This window comes from Melozone crissalis, unplaced genomic scaffold (assembly GCF_028551555.1).
Source record: "Melozone crissalis strain CALT ecotype California unplaced genomic scaffold, PUWL_Pcris_2 ptg000018l_1, whole genome shotgun sequence".
Classification (NCBI taxonomy): Eukaryota; Metazoa; Chordata; class Aves; order Passeriformes; family Passerellidae; genus Melozone; species Melozone crissalis.
Window position 1 is genome coordinate 1,252,477 of NW_026535796.1, and position 23,061 is coordinate 1,275,537.

At 44.6% G+C, this 23,061-nt stretch overlaps 2 protein-coding genes across 4 annotated transcripts; both read left to right on the forward strand.

The window, feature by feature from the left end:
- The first annotated feature begins 609 nt into the window (after positions 1-609).
- LOC128937033 (putative uncharacterized protein encoded by MAPKAPK5-AS1) lies at positions 610-963 on the forward strand. Its single transcript, XM_054276389.1, has one exon. The coding sequence runs from the start codon at positions 610-612 to the stop codon at positions 961-963; it is 354 nt and encodes a 117-aa protein (XP_054132364.1).
- On the forward strand, positions 725-21,331 carry CTTN (cortactin). Of its 3 annotated transcripts, XM_054275187.1 has the most exons (17): positions 725-853; positions 3,608-3,691; positions 3,945-4,018; positions 5,295-5,424; positions 7,946-8,056; positions 8,727-8,781; positions 9,290-9,400; positions 10,226-10,336; positions 10,612-10,722; positions 11,956-12,066; positions 13,696-13,751; positions 14,240-14,309; positions 14,793-14,941; positions 17,880-17,969; positions 18,076-18,265; positions 19,157-19,228; positions 19,518-21,331. In XM_054275187.1, exons 2-17 carry the CDS (start codon positions 3,608-3,610, stop codon positions 19,652-19,654), a joined length of 1,662 nt encoding a protein of 553 aa, XP_054131162.1. In that variant the 5' UTR covers positions 725-853; the 3' UTR covers positions 19,655-21,331. The 3 variants fall into 3 exon arrangements, with proteins under 3 accessions (XP_054131162.1, XP_054131160.1, XP_054131161.1); XM_054275185.1 differs by lacking the exon at positions 11,956-12,066; XM_054275186.1 differs by lacking the exons at positions 9,290-9,400; positions 11,956-12,066.
- The last annotated feature ends 1,730 nt before the right edge of the window (positions 21,332-23,061 follow it).

Genomic DNA, 23,061 nt, shown 5'->3' on the forward strand with positions numbered 1-23,061 from the left:
AAGAGACAGAAGTAATCCCTAAAGGATTGAAGTTCTCTGTACGTGTGTTCTCCTCTAGCAGACAGAGTTTTTAGAATAAATTCAGCCCTTTTCAAATATACTGTACCCAGTTTTTGGGATAAATCACACTGCATGTAATCCAGGAAAAAGTAACGGACCTATTTATGGCATGAACTGGCTACATTCAGAATTAAGTTGTTCTTGTGTTCACCTGGATTTTTTATCATCTTGCCCTCTATTACAGCTTGAATTTGTGTGTTTATCTATAGAAACAGCGTTCCTTGGGGTCTTCCCCTCCTTTAGAAGACGCGAACAAACCATCACCTCATTCCACAGTGTTTTAAACCTCCGTAGTTCCCATTTTGGCATCCGTTTCATTTGGATCGGATCCCGGCCACGGGGGAACCTTTTGCCCGCTGATAAAAAGCGATGAAAACCCCTGGGAACGAAGTAGACGCGACTTCCAAAAGATGACGGTGCAAAAGTGACTGCTAAAAAACAAAGAAGGATGTTCACAACTGCACCAGCAACTCCCCTGTGGCCATTTTAAAACTACTGATGCTGCATTTTTTGAAAGGGGGGACGGAGCAGCTCCAGAAATAAGCATTTATGATAGAAATAAGCATTTATGATGGTCGGGTGGCTCGCAGGCCGCGGGGGAGGCGGCGTTCCCCGGGGCAGCGGGCCCCTCCCGGCGGGGCGGAGCGGAGCCCGTCCCGCTCCCACCTGGAGCCGGGAAGAGGAAGTGGGAGCTCGGGAGAAGCGGAAATTGCAGCAGCAGCAGCCGCCGCCAGCCCGGGAAGCACCGGCGGGGAGCCAGCGCCGAGGAGGAGGAGGCGGCGGCAGAGGCAGAGTAAGCGCGGCGGGGCCGAAGGGCAGCCGGGCCGGGGGCTGCGGGCACGGCCGGGCAGCGCAAGGCAGAGCCGGGGGGCGTCGCGGCTCCGTGTCCTTTTTTTTCTTTAAAAAAAAATATATTTAAACTCCAAAGCTGGGAACTTGAGGACAAGCGGCAGGATCTCCCTACAGCGGCAGGGCAGAGCCCCCGGCCGCCGTGCCAGGCTCAGGCCATGGGGCCCGGCCGGCCTGGGAGCTGCTCCCGGCTCCCCTCACATCTCCCGGCTCCCCTGGGCGCTGCTGCCCCGAGCCCGTCCCTAGGCCCGGGCAGCGGGGAGGTGCCCAGGCTGCCGCTGAAGGTGCTGGGTAGGATGATGTGTGCCTGATTAGTCATAGCAGCGCCGGGCAGCGCATACATCCCAGGCATATATATTTAGCTTGGGTTTGTGTTCGAACCGTAGCGTTCGCTCCTTCCTTCAGGAATCATGACCACGTGAGCCAGTGAGTCATGAATAGATCGTGTTTCTCCTCGTTCTGCCCTGGAATCGGTGCTGGAATAGCAGGCGGAAACCGGGCTTATTCCTCTGCCTGCGGGCTGGGAGCTCCGGCCGCTGGGGCTGCTCTGCTCCTTGTGGAATCCACAGAGTGAATTCCACCGCTTTGCTCTGTGAAATTCACAGAGTGCGGGGCTAAGCTGTGGAGCATTGGAAAATGTTGGCTTTTGTGGGCATGATTTGCAGAGAATCGTGGTGGGTGCTGGATTTTGCACGCGGGTGCGTGTGAAATCCTTCTTCCCTGTGCTATTGTCTGTGAGAGCTTCAGGAGGAAGCAGTGAAACCTAGACTGAAGGATGCAGCTTTTGTTCTTTGACATGTCCAAGCACAGCTGAATGAACAAAATACATCCATCAAGTGAGCATAAGAAACGAGTACTTGGGGGGAAAGAAGTTGTGTTTGGCACAAAGCAAATAGAAATTCACCATACACAGCACCCGAGTCAGCTCTCATCACTTGAATTCCATTCCTAAACATCCTTCACAGCGTGGTGGAGCACATAAGGATGGATACAGAACATCCCCCTTAGGAGAAGTTAGAAAGAACTTGGACCCGTGTTGAATTTCAGTATTGAGCTGGTTGGGTTCTGCTTTCCAAGGCTTTTGGGGGTTTTTTGGTGAGAGATGGATTTTAGTAGGAAAGGGTAGGACAATCAGACACAATCATGTGAGAGAAGGCTTTAGACAGAGTATTTTAAGGATGACATAAAACCACCTGTGCTGGGTTATAAACTCATAGTCTCAAAAGCTTTTTGGATATGAGGTACTATTATAAAGGTTAGTTCCTTAACTGCCAGAGGAATTGGAGATGGAAGACCTGAAAAAACATGAAGGGAAATGTGCTAATACTGTTAATATGTCACCTGCTCTGCTTTTACACCCTCCTTCCCGGCTACTCCAGCATTTGCTATGCTGGTGTTTGACTGTCAGTTTTCTGGCTGCTCTCACTCACATTACCAGTCCTGAAATGTCTGAAATGCTCCATAAAAGTGGCTCATCAGCTCATTCTGCCAGGCTGCAGAACGAGCCTGACAGAACAAGTTGTGGACTTTACCCAGGGATTATTAGTTATGCATTTAAGAGGAAGTGAGTTTTCATCCCACCCACTGAATTATGCTTGTGTGAATTAAGTAGCCTATGATAATTATCTTTGTAATCTGTTCTTAATTAGAAGGATAAAGGTAAGTGGACAGAATGCTGGTATGTTAAAAAACTGAACTCTAGTTGAATAGCAAAGAAAAAATAATTTCTCTGAAGTGTATTCTGAAAAAGCCAGGAGAACAGGCAGCTTGTAGTTTGATGTTTCACTTTTGCTTTCTAGAATGTATTTGTTTTGATTTATGTAGAATAAAGGGTGTAAAATCCAGCCAGTAGCACCAGGAAGATCAGGAATTCTGCTAACTAGCTGAACTGTTAATTAAAAGCATCCAACTTGATACTCTGGGGGAATAAAGTTTCCAGAAACTGAGAGGCCCCAAATCATTAACCTCTTGGAAGTGCTGGGTGTTGTTTCTAGAAGTCATTGTTTGCTTTTTTTATGAATCTTGCTTCCTGCAGTCGCCCTCTGTTTCCCCTGGAAGCCAGACAGGGTGCTGGGTTTGTGAGCACCGTGTCTCACTGGGGATTACCAAGGAGCAGAGCTCCTCTTCTCCGTTGTTGTTGGAGTTGTGTGCAAATTCTTAGAGTTGTTGGGATTTCTCTCACCCTGCTGGAACTCCCTGCACGACACAGGAGGCTGTGCAGGTGTAATGCAGGTGAAGAACAATGTTGTGCTCATCACTTTTAATGCCTGGGGGGGGAAAAAAAAATCACCTATTCCTACACCTTAATTGTAGGCACAGGATCCAGAATTAGCAGCAGTCTTTGGAAGTGCATGTTGGCTTGGAAACCTGTGTGAGCAGAAGTCTTTGAGTGCAGTGACTGCACCAAAGGCACACATTAATTTGAGCAAAGAAAGGTGACTTTGTTCTCTTGAGACAGCAATTGCTCCTAATCTTTTTACAGTGCAAATGGGAGAGTTAAACAGGTTTGTAAGGCAGCTTGAGAAGACAGCCTGAGCTCCAGTGGTCAAACCTGTTTTCACTGCAAGCACAGCTTTTGGTGATGTGGTTAAATAGCATGCTTTATTGGGAATTTTGGGTTGCATCTCCTCTCTCAGCTCCTGCACGAATCACACGAGCTGGCAGTTGAGTGACCCTGCTTCTCCTGCTGGTGTTGCAGATGTGGAAGGCTACTGCAGGCCACACCGTGACTGTCAGCCAGGATGATGGAGCTGATGACTGGGAGACAGATCCAGACTTTGTGGTATGGCTTTGGGGTTTACTGATCCACCAGGAACTTGTTCTGGGACAGTTCCAGAGGAGCTCTGGGGTGGGGGACGTGGCTTGGCCAAATCAACTGCCAGGAGTGTGTCCCTGGAGTGGAGGGGAGGTGAAGCTGCTGTTCCAGCACCTGTGGCCTCAGTGACTGCTGGAAGCTTTTGCTGTGAGCTCTGAGGTGTGTGTGCCCGGTGATTGCTTTGGGTTTTTAACTCTCTCTTGATGTGTGTCCTTCACAGAACGACGTGAGTGAGAAGGAGCAGCGCTGGGGAGCCAAAACCGTCAATGGGTCCGGCCACCAGGAGCACATCAAGTAAAGCATTTCTTGTGAAGTGTATTAACAGGCACAGTCCCTGGCAACTTTTAATGTGATCTCAGTTACTTGTGTCTTCATAATTAAAACAAGAGTCCCTGTAGAAGATTGATTATTTGCCAGATGGCTGGTCTTTCAAATCTGTCTGTCTTCAGAGCTGAAATTAGAGCAGAAGTATGGTGCAGAGACCCTTAAATCTTTCTTTGTCACTGGAAATGTGATTTTTCCTGCCTTTGTATCTGAAAAAGGTTTTTTTGTGCTGTTTTGGTGCAAGAGCAAGTAGTGCCAGGGGAGAAGCAGAGGGATCTGAGCAGTTTCAGTTTGATACTTTAAGGAAACGTTTTGTCCCTTAATTCTTACACTTTGATTAGAAAACTGCTACAACCAAACTCATAAAAACCCTGGCAAAGTAACAAACTGAGCTCTCTGATGGAAAAGCAAATAAGTGCATCACAGAGGCATATGTGAAACAGAAATGATGCATCTCTTCTGAATCCTGTATTTCTTACAGAGAGTGTCTAGGACAGAACTTTAAAGCAATTTTAGGAAAGGTGTGATGTTGCAAACAGAGGAGACTGAACTCTGGTTACTTCAGGGATTAGTGTTGCTCTGCTCTATTCTGAGGGCAGTGGGAATTCCTGCTGGCTGAATTACACCTGAGGAAGTTCAAAACTCAGGTGGGAAGTGCTTAAAGTGCAGATTACACCTTGGGTTAATCTTCTTTTTGTAGCCTGCACTGCCCTCAGTTCAATTCTGCACATTTTAAGGGATCACCTTGGGAAGAGGAGGTGCAAGTTTCCTTACATCTTTATTTTGCAGTACAGTGCTGTCCAGAATGCTGTGTTAGAATTAGCCCTGATCCTACAGGGACTGTGTGATAAGAGATGATCCCTGCTCTGAAAAGTTGCCATCCAGATAGAAAGTAGAAGAATTGGGAAGAATTTAAATTAGGACACAAGGAAAAAAAAATATGTTTCAGGCACAAATCAATTCTAGGTAAAAGATTGCTAAAACAGCAAAATTCCCTTCCACATTCTTCTTAAAACCATCAGTTTCTTTTCTTTTTTTAAACAACATTTTGCAGTGGGACAAATCCAGTGTCTCAGAATATGAGGAAATGTTTCATACACTGAAAAAAATGAGAAGGGCTTGAAAAATACGAGTGATCCAGCTTCTCATTAAGATGACAGTTTTGTCAGCTTTATATTTTGCATCTTTTTGAAGTTGCTTGCTGAAACCTCCTTAGTAAAAGTTGCTGCTTTGTTGTCTTTTAAAGTATTCATCAGCTGAGGGAGAATGTATTCCAAGAGCACCAGAACCTCAAAGAGAGGGAGCTGCAAACAGGACCAAAAGCTTCCCATGGCTACGGGGGGAAGTTTGGTGTGGAACAGGATCGCATGGATAAAGTAAGTGTGGATGGGGCTTCCTTGGGATGGAGGGAGCAGGGAAAGGAGAAGCCTGGCCAGCAGCACTCTCTGTGTGAGCTGAGCTTGTCCCAGCTTTGCTCTGGGCTGTGCACTGGCCCCACGTGGTTTTGAGTGATGCCAGGTCTGGAGATGATTCCCCTGGAGTCAGGATTCAAGTTTTTAAATTTATGTTTCTAAATGAACAAAGGGCTTGGTGCATTAATAAATCCAGTATGATCTTTTTATTTGGATGCTGGGCCGGCTCTTCTGTGCATATAGATAGAGACTGCCAAAAAAATGTAAAAAGGATGTGCTGCTGCATTAAAATCAGAGTAGAGCTCTTGTGAGCAAACTGTGAACAGTGACAAAGAATGCAAGTATTTAAAATACTGTACTTCAATCAGATGGTAGTTTTTTATATAAGGAGTTGATGGCTGCTTATATTGCACTGTGAAATTCTAATTCTTGGTATAACTCTTTTAGTCATGTGATAAATAGGCATATCAACTTCTGGCTGCTTTCTTTCATGAGCTCTGCTAGAATAGGAATCAAAACATTTCTAAATCAGAAAGTTTTCTTACTTTGTTTTCTGTATTCTTGGTAACTTGACAGCCTTAAATTTTTGCTGGATTCTCATATTCCAGAGTTAATTGCTGTCCACTTCTCAGTGGGCCAACCTTTGAATCTGAGAAAAGGAATTGCTGAGCAGATTCAGGCCTGTTCTGCTGCTTCTCTCTAGTGTCAGCAGTTTATCCCTCACCTGTGTCCGTGGGGGAATGAAAAAGGAACAAAAGTCAGCAGTGTTTCCCGTAGGCCAGAATTAATCGTGGGGAAAAACATGCTGGTCATGCCCATGTGAGTGATGCTGGTGGCAGGAGGTGTTCACAATTTCTGTTTGTAATGAATCTTTCTCCCTTGTAACTGTAGTTCTGAAGCCTTGTGGCTGAGATGTCTCCTTTGCAGGTATCTGTGCAGGTGTGCTGCTCCTAAAGCTTGGCTTTAAAGCTTGGCCATTCAATCAGGGTTGCTGTAGCATTGTCATGCTGCAGGGTTTTGCTGCATTTAGGGCAAAACCTTGGTTCCGAGTTAAAATGAACATTTCCATCACTCTGTGTGCCATACCTCCTGAGCTGGTGTAAAATGTACAGAAAAGTTATGAGGGTGTTTGACTCTGAAATACAGATTACCAAAAAGTGTATTTTTCTAAGGGGAGTTTTGTTGTAATGTTTGGTATTTGGTGAAATGCAGGAAGTCCTGGTACCACCAAGAAAACACCACACTTATACCTCAGTTGGTGTAACAAAAGGGAGATCAGGTAAAACCACATAAAAGCTAAAATTTTCAGAGCTTCATGTTTTTCATACATGTAATGGGAAGAAAAAAGGGAGATGGGAGCCTTTTCTGGCACATTTCACAGCTACTGTACTACAGAACACCTGAAAAATGGACAGGAGTGTGGTTGTTTCAGTCAGGAAAAGAAGGGAGCTTTTTTAATGCTTTTGAGCTAAAGTAGTGTCCTGTTATTGCCATCCTTGATCTGTTACCTGGCAATGACTTCATCCTTTGCTTCCCAACCTGCTGGGAATGTTGCCTTCAGCCCTTGTGTGGAAGAAAAAGAGCAAACACTGTAAAATCCAAGGTGTGCAGACACCTTGTGTCCTCAAATTAATTCACCTTGGCCCAGCTGCCTGGCACAGATGATGCAGTGTTGGGTTACTGGTGAGTTGCAGGTTGCTCTGGCCAGTTGCCAGTGTTGGCACTGGGCAAGGAAAAAACATTTTTACTCAAGGTGTGAGGCTCCAGCATCAATTGCAGGAGCTGGAAGGGCTCCCCAGCACTAGGTCAGTGTAACACTAGCAAGGGCTGTGTGTAGGCACTTCCAGGTGTGTAATTTCATATCCCTGTGTCCTGCCAGTGGGATGGATGGAGCTCAGCTTCCGGGGTCAGGATGCAGGGCTGGATGCCTTTGGCACAGGTGTGGATGCATCTCCTCATGTTCAACACCATTTTACGTGTGAGGAAGATGCCTAATTGTGATTTATGCAGGAGACTTTGGTGCCTCCCTAATCCAATGGCAGCTGGCTCTGGTTGTATTTGTATTGTTGTACAAAAATATTGTTGTATTTGTTGCAGTCCCCTGTCAGCTAAAACAGATCCCTGAATAAGCACAAGGCTGTGTGTTTCACCTGAAACTCACTTCAAATTCTGCATGAACACCATCAAGACTCCCTCTGTACCTGTCTTGTTTTCATTCCTGTGCTTTTGAAGTGCAAATGCAGGGCATAAAATATTTCCCATAAAATGCAGTCACTTCCCTTGCCTAGGCTGGATTGGTAGCATGGCAGCATCCTTATGGAGACTTCCCAAGTGAGCAGGAATTTCCAGGAAAGTTGGTTTCAGCAGGTGGAGTGGCAGTGGTGCATGTTGGTAACAAAACTCACCCTCCAGTTGCTTGGTGCAGTGTTTTGTCTGACACACAGGACTGTAGAACTGCTCTCTGAACTGCACCAATTTCTTCCAGTCAGCTGTTGGACATGAATACCAATCCAAACTCTCTAAGCATTGCTCCCAGGTGGATTCAGTGAAAGGGTTTGGTGGCAAGTTTGGAGTACAAACCGACAGAGTTGACCAGGTGAGTGATTTCATCTCCTCCTGCAGCTACCCACAGTGGTTGATTTTTTCCTTTTGTACATACAACTGCAGAATTCCAGTGCCTTAGGATGCTGGTGTGGGCTGCTCTTCCTGCTCTTTTTGAAGTTTAGCAGAAGCTAACACTGACTGTTAGGGAGATAAATTGCTGTTTAAAGCAGAGTAGAAAAAAGCCCTCATGGGAACTTGAGATGAATTGAAAAGAATCCCTGAAAGAGATGTTAAAATATACTTTTTTGTGTTCTTTGACAAGGTCAGTGTGAACACTGTAGAATGTTTGGGGATGGTTTGTCCTGTATCACAGCATGAGCTACTGGCCAGGATATCTTGTTCCAAGACTGTGTAACAATCCCTGCATGGAAATGCTGTATTTCTGTCATACTGAGTTGCTGGACCTGGCAAGGCCAGGCTGGAGTGTGCTGCTGGCACAATTTGCCTTGGCAAGGGAGGGCAAAACCCTGGCCATGAACACATGCACTGAATTGCCTGGAAATGAATATGGCCCATAAGTTACAGAGGTATTTGTGTTCCCAGTCCAGAAGGTCAGAGCAGTATGGAGAGACACAGGAACTTACTCTGTGTCAACTGAGGTGCATGCAGTTTTTCTCCTAATGCCTAACACTGTCACAGTTGTCATTTTATTTCTCTTCCAGTCAGCTGTTGGGTTTGAATATCAGGGCAAAACTGAGAAGCATCCCTCCCAAAAAGGTAAAGTGGCGAGGTGTCACCTCGGTGGGCACGTCTTCTATAAAAAACAGAGTAGATTCTTTCACTGTGGGGGAAGTACCTCCTTTAGTGGGACCTCTGCATGACATTCCCAATGAATCAAATAGTGGGTTTGGTGGAACAGAGGAGGAAAAAATGAATTTCCTAGCAGTTTCATGAGCTGATGAGGTTTTAAGACACAGAAATAGTGGAGTCAGGAGTCTAATTTTTCTTTCTGAAGTGAGGTTCAGGGCCATGTCAGGAAGTCTGGGAGTTGTTCTTTGCTGTATTGCACCCTGTTGGAAATAGGGAAAAAAATTAAAGGGAACCATCATAAGCTGTAGGACTGTTGCTTATCTTATGTTTAAAAATAAACTGAATTTTATGTGCTAAAGCCCTCATAATGCTTGAGTTCTGAAATAACTTATTTTTCCCCTCACTTGCTAGGCTATGCTGTATCCATGACAAGTTGCTTTCATGCTGTTTTTATTGTGCTTTACTCTCAATGCAGACTACTCAAGTGGTTTTGGTGGAAAATACGGAGTACAGGCTGACAGAGTGGACAAGAGTGCAGTGGGGTTTGATTACCAGGGGAAAACTGAGAAACACGACTCCCAGAAGGGTGAATAGTGAATAATAACATGTGTTAGCAGGCTCCTTCCCTAGTGCTGTAGGCACTGCCCATAGCCCATGTTGTAAAATACTCGTGTTTTACACCTCTTGCACTCCTAACCTGCTGAAAGGTAATGCTGGGTAAAATTTATGTTGCTGAAAACCTCAGCTTCTGGGGAAAAAAAGGCCAAAAAAATCTGCCTGGTTTTAAGGGATGGTCTAGGGCACACAAGTTTGTCTGGGGGTTTTTTACAGCTCCTTTTGAAAAGCTGTAAATCAAAGTAGCCAGACTGTGAGCAGCCTAATCACCACAGAGAAGTGCCTCTAAATGAATCAACTGTTTGTGGATTAAAACACTTAACAATATTTAGAATTAATGTTGTGTTGCTGCTTAAGTTTCTATACATATCTAATCAAAAATTGACCATTTTATGGAAAAATGGTGACACTTTTACCATCTGTTTTCTGTTTGTCCCAAAGAAATGTTTGAACTCTAGAAACGTTGACAAGGAGCAGGGGGTGTTTAAAAGCATCCAGGCTGTTGCTGATGTGGGTTTTGAAGTTCACTTCCCCATAAGTGTCTTTAGAATTTTACCAAGGAGTCAGGCAGCTGAACTGCTGGTGTTGCCCAGCAAAATGCTGTTTTATTTTCCATCCTGGAGAATGTATTCTGAAGGGTTTCTGACTTCAGTGTCTGAAATCAAGTTTAGCTGTGGGTGTCAGTACTTCTTTTAAAACACAGTGCAGTGCTAGCAACCCTGATTATCACAGTTTCTCAACGTGATGGTTTTGTTGCTGAATACTTACAAACAAAACTCTTCCCTCTTATCTCTAGATTATTCCAAGGGCTTTGGAGGTAAATACGGTGTTGACAAGGACAAAGTGGATAAAAGTGCTGTTGGCTTTGAATATCAAGGCAAAACGGAAAAACATGAATCACAGAAAGGTTTTTATCATCTTCTTTAAAAATAGTAGCTCTGATCCTTTTAAACCTGGGAAAAATACTTTGGGGTTTTTTTTGGGTGGGAGTTTTTAGCTTGTTTGGGGTTTGTTTTTGTGGTAAATGTGTGTTTACCCCATGTGTGTGCAGATTTTGGATACCTTTAAATAAGTGAATGTATTATTAACAGGGCAGCTTATCCCCTAACATATTCCTGGGTTTTTTTACTAAATGCCATTTGCAGCTACGAATTGCAATAATGTTTTCTGAAAACTTCACAGATTATGTAAAGGGCTTTGGAGGCAAGTTTGGCGTGCAGACAGACAGACAAGACAAGTGTGCCCTTGGCTGGGACCACCAGGAGAAGGTGCAGCTGCACGAGTCCCAGAAAGGTACCTCAGCCCCTTCTGTTCTTTCTGCCTGCCCTCATTTTGACCTCCTGTTGCCTGTGTGAGCCCTGCCCTGGTGTCTTTGGGCACAGCCCCACAGGAGCTGACATGGGGCTCCTTTCCTGTGTCCGGTTTTGCTGTTGTTGGGTGAACTGGTGGCTGCAGAGCAGCTTTGGCACAGCTGACACCCAGCCCCTCAAAGTCCAGGCTTAGGACTAAATTTTCCCTTTATGGGCCTGCAAGTATGCTGGATTATTTTCTTTTTTCCAGTTGAGCTGTGCAAACCACAGGTTAGGAATTCCTTTCCGCAAATAAATTTTCCCTTCTGAATTGTGTTGTGTATATCCCTATTTCCATGCAGGAAGAGTCTAAAACCAATTGCTGATCATTTCTGTGGCCTGTGGGCTACCTGTTCCTGTGAAATATTTGGTTCACAGTAAAAATCCAACTTCCTGTAAAATGCAGCTACTGCTCCTCAGCCCTCTGCCTGTCACTGCTCTTGACTTAAAGAAAGAAATATTTTTTTAAGTAATGAAATTAATATTGTTCTGTTGGGTGCTCCAGCAGATTTGTTGTGAGAGGATTGCCTGAATCTCTTTTTTTCTGTGCCATCCCTCATTTTATAGTACACATATATATTTATATAAATATATACATAGATGTAAATGGCTGCTCCCTAGGCAGCAGTAGAGAATGATCAGCTCTTAGCTGAAACCTTTTCTCCCTCAAGCTGTGTGGCAGCAGGAACATTCCTCTTTCCTTTAAGGAGTATCTGGAGGGTGGTCTCTGTGGGGCCTATCTTCACACCTCTTTAAAAGTCAGCTCTCTGTACAAATGTTAACCACCTGATGAGGGAAGCTCATTTCTCTTGTACTGTTTTGGTGTTTATTTTGTTTGTTCTGTTATATCTGCTGTTGTTTTGTTTGGATGAACAAATTACCTGTGTACCTGTGTTCATACCTTTGATCAAGTGCAAGTGCATTATGCAGTATGGATGACAAATGTTGAGAAATGCTTTTTTTCTGAGACTTCAGAATGGTGTTCTTATATCTGATAAATCATCTCAAGTTGAGATTTTTTTCAATTTACTTTTGCAGAAGTGTCTTGATGTATTTCTTTTTTTTCACCATCCAAAATTGCTGATAATTGAAAATATTGCAAAAATTATTTTGTGTGTCTCTGACTGAACTTTGTTTCCCTGCCTTGGTTTTAACATATCCCATGTGGCTTTTTCAGACTATAAGAGTGGTTTCGGAGGGAAATTTGGTGTACAGACAGAAAGGCAGGACCCATCTGCTGTGGGGTTTGATTACAAGGAGAAACTAGCCAAGCATGAATCTCAACAAGGCACCGTTTTCACTTGTTACTTTCTTACCAGTGCAGCCACTTCTCACACAGTCTGAAATAGTTCTCTGAGTAGATCAATGCCAGGAATGTGCAGACACACTATTGCGCTTCTGTTCTTCCATGATCCAGCTCTTTTCTTTATTCTACCCTTAAAATATTACCTCAAGCAAGCCTGTATTCAGGAAACACCCATTGTTTAGTCAACAGCTCTGCAAAGTCCTCAATTAGTTATAGCTGTACATGCAGGGGAATAATGACATTATTGTTAGTATGGTGTTAATGAAATCAGATTTATAGACTAAACATAAATTTTTGCCTGGGTAAATTCATGGAAAAATACTCAGATAACAACCATGCACGTAACCATTAACAAGAAATGGGCTGTGGCAAGATCATTTAAAAATGATTGTAGTCTTTGAAAGAAGTAGGGAATGTTTGTTCTTGGGTGAGCAAATGTTGTTATAATGCTCTGTTTATTCATTGTGAAATAGTTGGGGTGCAACCCATGAATTCCTGGTTTTCCATTATCTTAAAGTGAGGAGTCTGGAGCAGGAAAATGTAAGTGTAGTATATTTATTCTGGCTGAAAATACCTCCAGAGCTGAAGAAAATGAGGTTGTTCATTGATAGCTGGCATTTCCCTGTGCTCTACTGACACATATTCAGACTTTCAGAGCCCCAGTGCAAGCACTGCAATGGCTAGAAAGGAGAGCCAATGGTTTGGGGGCTGAGAGGAGAAGGGATGGATTCCAGGGATGGATAGGAAGCATGGGCAGTGTGAGGGCACATTCCTACAGCTCACACACACCACAAAGAGAGCTTTTTCCAGTCACACACTCTTGCTGCTGCTGTTGTGCTGCTCTGGTGCTCCTCAGACGTTCCCATGAGAGCAGAAACCCCCTCCTGTCTGGGTTTGTTGGTTGTTTTTATCAATGTCACTGGGAGTGAATTTGGGAGTGTGACAAGTGCTGAGGACAGCAGCAGCTGGGAGGAAGAGTGTGCAGCTCAGGGCTGGTATGGGATAGCACAGCCACCTCTGCTGGTGAGTTGCTTAGGCAGCTAAAGCTGGCCTGTGTAATTTCCCCTTTCTGTGTGTAGAGCAGGAGTTGCCACCAATGGCTTTAATGTTCACTGGCTGAGTGTCTCAACCAAAACCACTGGAAAGAGAAAATTGTTACATTTTCCTGCCATTCACAAAGAGGGAAGAAAAGCCAAAACCAAAACACCTCTGTGGTCACTGAAGACTCCTTTGAGCAAAGCAAAATGGCTCAGGCTCCCTGGTCCCTGCAGAGGGCTCAGAATTGGTGCTGTCAAAGGCTGTGTTACAGAAGTGATGCATCAGGAGGGCTCCTCCCTTTCTCCTTGCTTGATACCTGTTCTATCCTCAGCTCTGTGTTCACTCAGGGAGTGCATGTGGCCCACAGTCTGTCTTTGCTGCTGTTCCTGAGGGCTCCTGGGCTTCTGTGTCCTCTCTGCATCATGGCCAAGTTGCATTTTCTGTGGTGGCTGTCGCTGTGGCTCTGCATGAGGCTGAAATGGCTCTTTGCACCTGAGGTGGCTGTTTGCATTTGGCAGCAAGGGGGGAGGGACACCCAACTCCCTGCTCTGACCTTTTTTCTCCTGCTTTTAGATTATTCCAAAGGATTTGGAGGCAAGTATGGTGTCCAGAAGGATCGGATGGACAAGGTATGTTGCTTCAAAGACTTCTGACCATGAGGCAGAACAGCTTGCTTAGATCTGCATTGCTCAGCTCTCTATTTCTGGACACTTCTCCAGTCTAAGGGCAGAGTTTTGTGCTTTTCTAAGCCTTTAAGAAGCAAATTTATACACACAGAGCTGTTGCCAGCTTATGTGGATTAGATCAGCAACAGCTACACAATGTATTTTTATTGCCTTCTTTTTAATTCTGATGAGTCACTCATAAACTTTTTTATTTTTAATTAATAGGATTTTGATGTGTTCAGAATTGCCCCTTAAGATTAATTCTTTCCAGCTTGACTTGCAGAAAGGATTATTCTGTTTGTAAAGTTTTGATCCTTCCTGATTTGGTTTTGATGTTCTGCTAAAAGCCTTAGGGACAGTAGCACAGTAAAATATCTCAGGTTGAGGCTGTGTGAATGTTGTCATGAATTTGTGGGGGTTTTTACATGTATCCTTTTTGTCCTTACTGATAGAATGCAGCAACTTTTGAAGATATAGAGAAACCATCACCAACTTATCAGAAGACCAAGCCAGTAGAAGCTGGTAAGGCATTGGCCTCAAATCCTTTCTTTGGAGGTGATTATGTCCAAAATCCTGGATTATTGATGTAGCAGTGCTGAGTAAAGGTCATCCAGAGAGAACTGCTGTATTTGCAGCTCTTTAGCACCTCAGATATTCTCCTACTTCCATTAGAGGTGCTTTTGCTTTGTTCCAGTTTGTTTTTTTCTCTTGAGGCGCATCAGAGTTAAGGAAAGGAGAATAAGGAAGAAAAAATTGTATTGGGTAGTGATGGGGCCTGTACCATGAAGGAGAGGAGGGAGAAGCATTACAGAGGATTTTTGGAAGAGAAATGAGATGTGCAAGAAGTTTGAGCTGGGAAGGGAGAGGAAGAAAGAGGGATAGAAGGACTTTCCTGACTGAACTATAAACTGAGAGGGCAGAAAAGCAGAAATTTGTAGCAAAAACTCATTCCAGGCTACTTTTTATAGAACCATGATTTGACTTGAGTTCTTTCCCCTGTTACAGTTGCCAATAAAACAAGCAGCATCCGAGCTAACTTTGAGAACCTGGCCAAGGAGAAGGAGCAGGAGGACCGAAGGAAGGCAGAGGCTGAGAGAGCCCAGAGAATGGCCAGGGAGAAGCAGGAGCAGGAGGAGGCTCGGAGGAAACTGGAGGTCAGTAACATTCAAATCCCATTGGAGCAGCCTGCTTTCAATGCAGTGCTGGGACAAAAGGGAATCTTTGAGAAAAGGCTCCTTCTTCCCAGCTGGCCTTTAAAGCTCCAGATGTGTGTTTGTGCCTATGCTTCAGCTGTGTCTGACTCCAGCCTGGCCTTTTCCTCCTGTCCTTCTGCCTTTTGGCAGTCCCACATTCCCTTTGGGCACAGAGGAGCTCAGGAGGGGAGAGTTCTGGGGTCCCCAAAATCCCCAAAATGTGAAAGCTGATGATGCTGTTCCTTTGGGATCAGTGTTTTGGGAGATGGAGGTGGTATAACACACAGCCAGGAAATCAGGAGAAGATAATCTTCCAAATGTCAATTGAATCTTAGTTAGGGAATTAAAAAAATTGACTTTGCATTGGTATGGGTAAAAGCTTCATGATTTTTGTGTTATTCATAAGCAAGATAATTCCAGGACATGTTTAGTCAGAAACTGTATCTTATCTGCCTTATGGAATTTGCATATTTGTTTGTATTAGTTTGTGTTACAGGAGACCAAGGCTTGATGCAATTAATTTGTTTTAAGAGTACGAAAGACCGCCTGGTAGGCTCTCTTCCTCTAAAGAGATCGCTTTTTTATTTATTTTTTTTTCTTCTTGTTTCCCCCTTTTCTCTCAGCTTATCACCTGTTTTCCCTTCTGGCCCCACGCTGTGCAGTGTGAGCATATGTTCAGTGCAGAAATGTGTCACAAGCTGAATGGGAGCTCATCCTCTGTGCATCATTCTCATGCTGCCTGTTCTCCACCTGGACTTTTAGTACCTTCCCCAAACACTCCTGGGGTTTCTTTACTGTGCTGGAGAAAAGCTGAGAGAGGAAGAGGTCATGGAATGGTTTGGATTGGAAGGGACCTTAATTGCTTTGTCTTTTTTTTGTTTAATTACTTTGTTATCTCAGTAATTATGTTATTTCTCTGCTGGTATTTTTGCTGTGAGTGTGGGTTAAATCCAAGCCATTTTGCTGGATTTTTCTTGTGCTTCATCAAAGATTCTGTTGCCTGGACACATTTGAAGTTTTTTTCCCCCAAAGCTGGTATTTAGATTTCCCTGTAACCAGATGATTAATGTTCTTACAGCCTGAACATCTCCATGGTTAATTGTGGGATTCTGCAGACACAGAGAGAGGGGGATGAGGTTGAGGGGAGCTGAAATGGCTCTGCTGGCACTGCCCCTTGCTCCCAAGCAGAGCAGGAGAAGGGCAGAGATGTGATCCACAGCATCCACAGAGAGTGCCAAGGGCAGGGATGGGCTCTGACTGGAGTGAACTTTATTTCTGTCACTGAACTTCTTCACTTCCAGAGCATATGTGGGCATACAGCCTCCCACAATGGGAGTGTACATATGGACTGCATTCCTTCCAGAGCCCTGGTTGGTGGCAATCCTTGTTCTGGTTTGCTTTTCACAAATGTCACACAGGCAAAGAGTGCTCAGGGAGCTCTTCTTTGATGCCTGGGTTGAGTCAGTGCTGCCTCATGATTTCGCTGTGCCCTGCTGCCTTGCAAAAAGAGGCAGGATGCTCTTTCACATGGAGCATTTCACTAGATAACAAAACCCAGCCTGAGGGGAACCATGCAATTTAAATGTTTTATGGCAATTACTTTGTGTCTGTCCTAAACTATAATCTGGACTGCAGACCCATTTCCTAGCACAAATTAGTCAAACTGTTGCCACATTTGCTATCATTAATGGATTGATGCTGCTTAATTTGTCCCCAAACTTAGGTTTGACTTCTAATACTCACTTGGTTGGTGCCTTTTTATCTTTTCATCTCTAGGATTTAAAAGTGAGGGAGGGTTTGCATCAGGAGAGACTTTTCCCAGAAAGCACAGCACTGAGCTTTGAATTGTCTTCAAAGCTGACTCTGCTCTCAAGACACGCTTTGCTCTCTTTGTTGGGTATATGATATATTTTATTTTTGAGCTGTGACAAGCAAAGGACAGGAAGAATTTTTTGTGAGAGTCCTACCACTACATCTCTGTACTGCCATCTCCTGAGAATCCTCTGGGGTGTTAGAGCTTGATGGGCCTAAACTACTGGAGTGCACAGATTCCCATTGCACACATCCTCTCCTCCTTTTTTCAATGAAAAAGACAGTTTGACCCTGGATTCATGGTTTACTTTTCACCTGTGGTAAAGAGAGGCAAAATGAAAGTTACCTGTTGAAATAGTTACCTTGTTTTGTGTCACGTTAGCAACACAGGATTTCTTGCATTTCCACGTCCTGCCTCCCTAATGAGTGGCTTTCCAATGATTGTGCAATTGCCCTGTGATTCACTGGTGGGATGGCACTTGAGAGAAGCATGAGGCACTTGAGTGCCAGAACAGATCCATGTGCTTTGTGTCTCAGAACACAAAAGCAGTACTGCTTTTATTTCTACCACATTTCTTAATTCCTCTGAACATTGGAATCCTGACTGTCACAGTACAGGGCCCACTTTTGTCTGAGCTGTTCAGTCCTTTGCCTTGGCAGGATGTTTTGCAGACCTGCCTGAGCTTCACAGCCATTTCTCACCAAAGGCAGTTCATCAGTTGTGCCCCCAGAACACGTGTGGGCTTCAGGTTCTTTAAACTCAGCCTGAAATGGGACACGAGGCCCAGCCAGCTGATGAGCAGAATGAATACACTGACACCAAAGCCCTGCAGTTCCTCTGGAGATGGGCCAGACAGCTCTGGGGCTGTTTTTAAACACAGACATGCATATGTGCCATGGGGGTTTTGTTTATTCCCTTTTTTTCCTTCTGCTGTTTCTTCCCTTTCCTTTCCTTTTGTGCTGCATTTCTCAGCCAGTCCTGTGACCTTGAGCAGTTCATTGCAGGATATATTGCCTGTCCTTCGTTCTGAAGGGTTGTTCATCAGTGGCTGAGCTGCACTGAACTTTTCCTTTCTCCTGGGTTTAGGAGCAAGCCAAAGCCAAGAAGCAGACCCCACCACCCTCTCCTGTGGTGCAGGTGGCAGAGCAGAAGGCGCCCTCCAGCCCGGTCTATGAGGTTTGCTGGGATTCCTTTGGGATGTGGGCTTTGATCCTGATCAAAAGGATCCTGATCCTGTGATCTCCTCACAAAGCCCTGACAGAGCTCCCCTGTCTCCCTGCAGGATGCAGTTTCCTACGAGGCAGGGTCAGCCTACAAGAGCTCCAGCCCCTCCTACCCTGCTGCCCAGGAGCCAGAGGCTGGCTACAAAGCGGCACAGCCCGAATACCAGGAGGCAGTGAGCCAGAGGGAGGCAGAGTACGAGCCTGAGACTGTCTATGAGGTGGCAGGAGCAGCAGACCACTACCAAGCAGGTTTGTGTCTCACAGCAAACCCTTTGGAGAGGGATTATTTCCTTGTGCAAGAGCTTAATGAGCAGCTGTGCTGATAGCACGCTGTCCTGGTTTGCTGAACTCTCAGTCCAGTGAGACTTTCCACATTCCCCACCAGCAAACTTTAATTAGGAAATTAATAAATGGCTGCAGCAAGGTGTTGAAGTTAGTTAACTTTTGTGAGATGATGTTGGAGTAATTACAGTGCTCTCCAGGGTCTCAGTTCAAAAAGAAATTCAGGGGTAACCATTCCCACCCTGCGGAATGTAGCTCAACATGAGAAGAAAGCACTGAGCTAGAGATTAAACATGTGCTGCACCAGGAAAAAAATCCAATCAACAATTCTTGGAGTTTGATATTGAAGTGTTGGGTTCTGTTCCTGTGAGGGAGTGGAGTAGGGATCTATGAAGCTGCAAGAGTAAGATTCTTTTGAATTCCTGTTTTTTTTCTCACCTCTTCCAGTTATTAAATGAGCTGTGAAGGATGAAACTGCTCTGGTACAAAAACCTGGAAATTTTAAGCAGGCCCCTTTCTGCCCCCCCAGCATGCCACCACTTGTATTAATTATTGTCTTACACAGTGATCTTGAGCTCAGCTGTCCTGTCACATTTTACAGAAGCAGTACAGGGCTGATTGGTTTTATGTAGTCCCATACTCAGTGTCTCCTGTAAATGCTTCTTTTCATGCTTCAGTTGTGTGTGATTGAGGGAGTAAGTCCATGCAGAAGGAATGTCAGCACTGCTGAAACCTAGCATGGGCTGTTGCCTGCTTCCTGTGTGGGTTAGCAGTGCAACTGAAGGAGCAGCACCACAGAAAAAAACTGAGGGTGGAAATGTACTTCATGTTTTAATTGTTCTCCCCTCCTCTCTTCAGCAGAAAACACGTATGATGAGTATGAAAATGAACTTGGGATCACAGCCATAGCCCTTTATGATTACCAAGCTGGTGAGCAAACCTCTTGTTTTCACCCTTTGGCTTTGAAAACTCTGCTCTGCATGAGATAAATCTGGATTTTTCCTTTGCCTTCCTATGTCTCTTGTGGTGGCAAATGAAAAGTCAGGGATTTGGGGGTTTAACAAGAGCGCAGATTGCAAATTTCTGGGTGCGCGTTGCAAATTACCGGGCGCTGTTTGTGGGGCTGGCGGCAATTTCCAAAAGGCTCTTCCAGCCCAGTGCTGGGGCTTGGTGAGCCCTTGGCAGGGTGGGTGCTGACCCCGTTGGGCTCTCCCTGCAGCGGGTGACGATGAGATCTCCTTCGACCCCGACGACATCATCACCAACATCGAGATGATCGACGACGGCTGGTGGCGCGGGGTCTGCAAGGGCCGCTACGGCCTCTTCCCCGCCAACTACGTGGAGCTCCGGCAGTAGGCACCCCTGCTGCTGCTCATGCCTTAATTCCCCAGCCCACACACCACTGCTCACACTACAGACACACCACGAGGCTTTCCCGAGGATGGAGGGGGTATATGCATATGGCTTTTATATTTAATACTTTGCTGATGCTTTTTAAAACACTTAGGCCACAGAAATCGCTAATATATTGTAACTGCTCTGTCTTTCACCGAGGCTCTTGAGATTTATTTTCATCTGGGAACGTTTCTTCTCTGCCAAATTAGCCAAGCCTTTTGGAGGACAGGTAGCTGTCTGCTGTAATATTGCATGTTTTACTCCTAAGTGAGCAGATTTAGTAAAGTGTTTGAGTCTAGTTAGTCTTCCACAAAGCGTTTGCAGCTGAGAAGGTCATGGCTATTCAGGCTGTTTGCATTTCCACCAAGTGGAGAGGACTGGGGAGGTGCAGAGTTGGTGATTTTCTTATTTTCCTTTTTTTCCTTTTGTTTTTTTCTCTCCTTTTTTGTTTTCTTTTCCAGATAGTGCTTGAAAAAAATGAAGAAAATGTTTTACAATTGCAGTTAATCAAATACTGCCCAATATTTATGGAATATTAATGTTATGAAGGAAACAGTCTGGTACTTTTTCCTTCTCCTTTAAAGTGGAGTTTCTTTGGCTCTTAAATTAATTTTTTTTTTCTTCTTTGTTAATTATTTTTTCTTGGTCCTGCTCCTCCTGCTCATGTTATCCCAGAGGAGGGCTGCAAACTCTCTAGCACTGATTGTCCCAAATTCCTTCACCCTTTTGTTTTTGCTTCACCCTCCTCTTTTCCCAGAGGGAAAACTTGGAAAAATTACTGTGCAAGTTTTAAGTCACCCAAAGAGATTCCTGCTTGTTCAGAAGGAAACTGGCGTCCAGATCTGCAGGAATATTCCCATTGCTTTAAATGGGAGGAAAAGGCAGGAGGGGTGGGATTGCAGTTGTGTTCTGTGTGCAGTGCATCCCTGCTCACACAAGGAAGGAAGGAAGGGCCTGCTGTGCAGTGGTGACATTTTATGGAACCATTTTCAAGTCAAGGAATGTTAATGATTGGATTTGAAACCCATGTAAATGATCCCCATTTTTAAACCAAGAGACTTTTTTTTTTTGTATGTTCAGGAGAAACTGCCAGTACTGTTCTACTAAACAACGCAATTAAACCTTGGTTTGGTTTTTGGGGTTTTTCTTGCCAAAACTGAAATTCCTGTCACTGTAGAAAACTGACCACTGCAGATTTAGGGTCCCTACCAAAGATAGCAAGTTGCATCCAATAGTGCACATGTTCAGTGTCTGTACTGTGTGTTTCCACCTTCTGATCAAAAGGAAAATGTCAAATCTGGTGTAGAAGCCAAGAGAGAAGGCAAAGACTTCTTATCAGATCTCAGTTTGGACCAATGGAATATGGAAGGCCTGTACAAAATGGTGAATTGTACAGAGTGTCAAGGGAGAAGGCATCGTGTTGAACCAGTTCTTGGATGGTTGGGACAATCCTTCATGAATGTCACATGTGTGTCATGATTATTACTATTTTTTTCTCCTTTCCATGGTCTCATATCTGTGTTGTATTTGCATTACTAGGGTTGGGTTTTATATGCAGTTTATTTTATCCAATTTTAGAACACCTCATAGGGATATGATTTTTGTAAATTAAATATTCAATAAACTTTTTGAACCATTTGCATGGAATATTTTTTTTATTTTTCTTTTGAAAAATCTCAGCATCAGGCTTTTGTTTTATGTGCTTGTTACTTCTGCTAAAAACACCAGAGGGCTGCAGGGTTTGTGGCTTCTCCTGGATTTTGGGAATGCTGGTGGCATCAGGGCAGTGGCTGCTCTTGCAAACACAGATATGGGTTACATCAAATAAACTTTTCCATCCCTTTAAAGCTGTTCTGCTCTTGTTCCTGGCACGGTGGGTTGTTCCCAAGGCTTTGCTCCTCACAGTCCTGCCAGCCGGAAGGTCCTGCCTTGCTGTCCAGATTTTACAGTTCCAGCCCTGAACTTCTCTGGGAATCTGGTGCTTGATGCACTGCTGGAAATGTCGAGGAAGAAAATCCCAGCAGCCTTTTTTGGATTCTTTAGTGGTGCTGATGATTAATGCTAGTTGTTGTTCATGGATTGCCTCACCTCCTGGAGAAGGCTGCATGGAGTGGAGAAATTCTGTCATGAGACACCCATGGCTGTCCAATCTGCTGCTGGCTGTTGATTTTTGATTTTAATACATTTTCAATAGCAAGAATCAACCAAACTGGGTTTTTTTTTTTTTTATTTATTTTTTTTTTTACCCAAGGAAGGAGGAGCAGGAGTCATGGGAAGTCACCAAGTGAGGCTCAGGGAGCATTCCCAAGTGCTGGTTTGGCTTTGCAAATGCAGACTTGAAGCCACCTGTGATTTTCTGAGACAATCCAGTCTGCACCAGGAGCTTTTCCAGTGCAGCCTTTGGATGTTGAATGCTCCAGGTCAGCTCCTGCTGGGGTGCAGTTCAGGAACTCCTCCCCTTGCTGCAGGCGTTTCCTTGTCAGGAAGGGATGTGGAGCCCCCAAAACTCAGGCTGCAGTCCTGTCCATATCTATCAGCAGGATGCTCATGGTGTGGAGCTGGATTTGTACTAAATTTGAAGAAGCTGCTTCAAATTCCTCTCACGTTGAGCACATTTCTACAGGAGCTGCTGCAGAGTCCCTTGGTGAAGGACAAAGTGAAACATTAATCCATGGGCAGAGGAAAAGAGCAAGAATTGATCAATCTGGAAGCCAAGTGTAGAGTACTGCCCTGGATCACTTCCAAAAAGGGAATTTGCATTGATCAAAGCAGCTTCACTTGATAGCTCTGTCCCAGGATCCGGGAAGCTGGGACAGAAAAAGAGGCACTGCATCTTCCCTTGCTTGGGAAGGGCCTCATGCAGCCTGAAAGGAGGAGTGTGGTGCTCTGCTACAACTTCCCCAAAAACAGGGTCTAATGGCCAGGTGGAGTCAGGCAAAATTGATTAAATAATTACTTTTAAGTAGCCAAAAATTTAAAGTCATCCATTTCAGCTGTTTCTACCAGAATTCCAACTTAAAAAAAAAAAAAAAAAAAAGATCCTTAGAGAGTTGGGCTTGTGTGACTTCCCAGGCCAGTGATTGCAGTTCCTGATGCCAGGTTTTGGCTTCTGGAAGTTCCAGCCAGCAAAAGTGCCCTGTGACAGAGATTATGAAATTGAAAGCTAAACAAGATTTGTTAATTCTCTGGCCTGCAAACCCGACTGCACAATCCTAAGTGAGGAATGAACATCAGGCTAGGAGCGAGTCAGGAGCTGGGGCATCACTGGGAATGTTATTTATTTGGGATTTCTTTTAGGAGGTTTAGGAAGGCCTAGAGAAGCTTTGGAGAAACTCTGTATTTTGCTTTCCTGCCTGCCCAGTGCCACA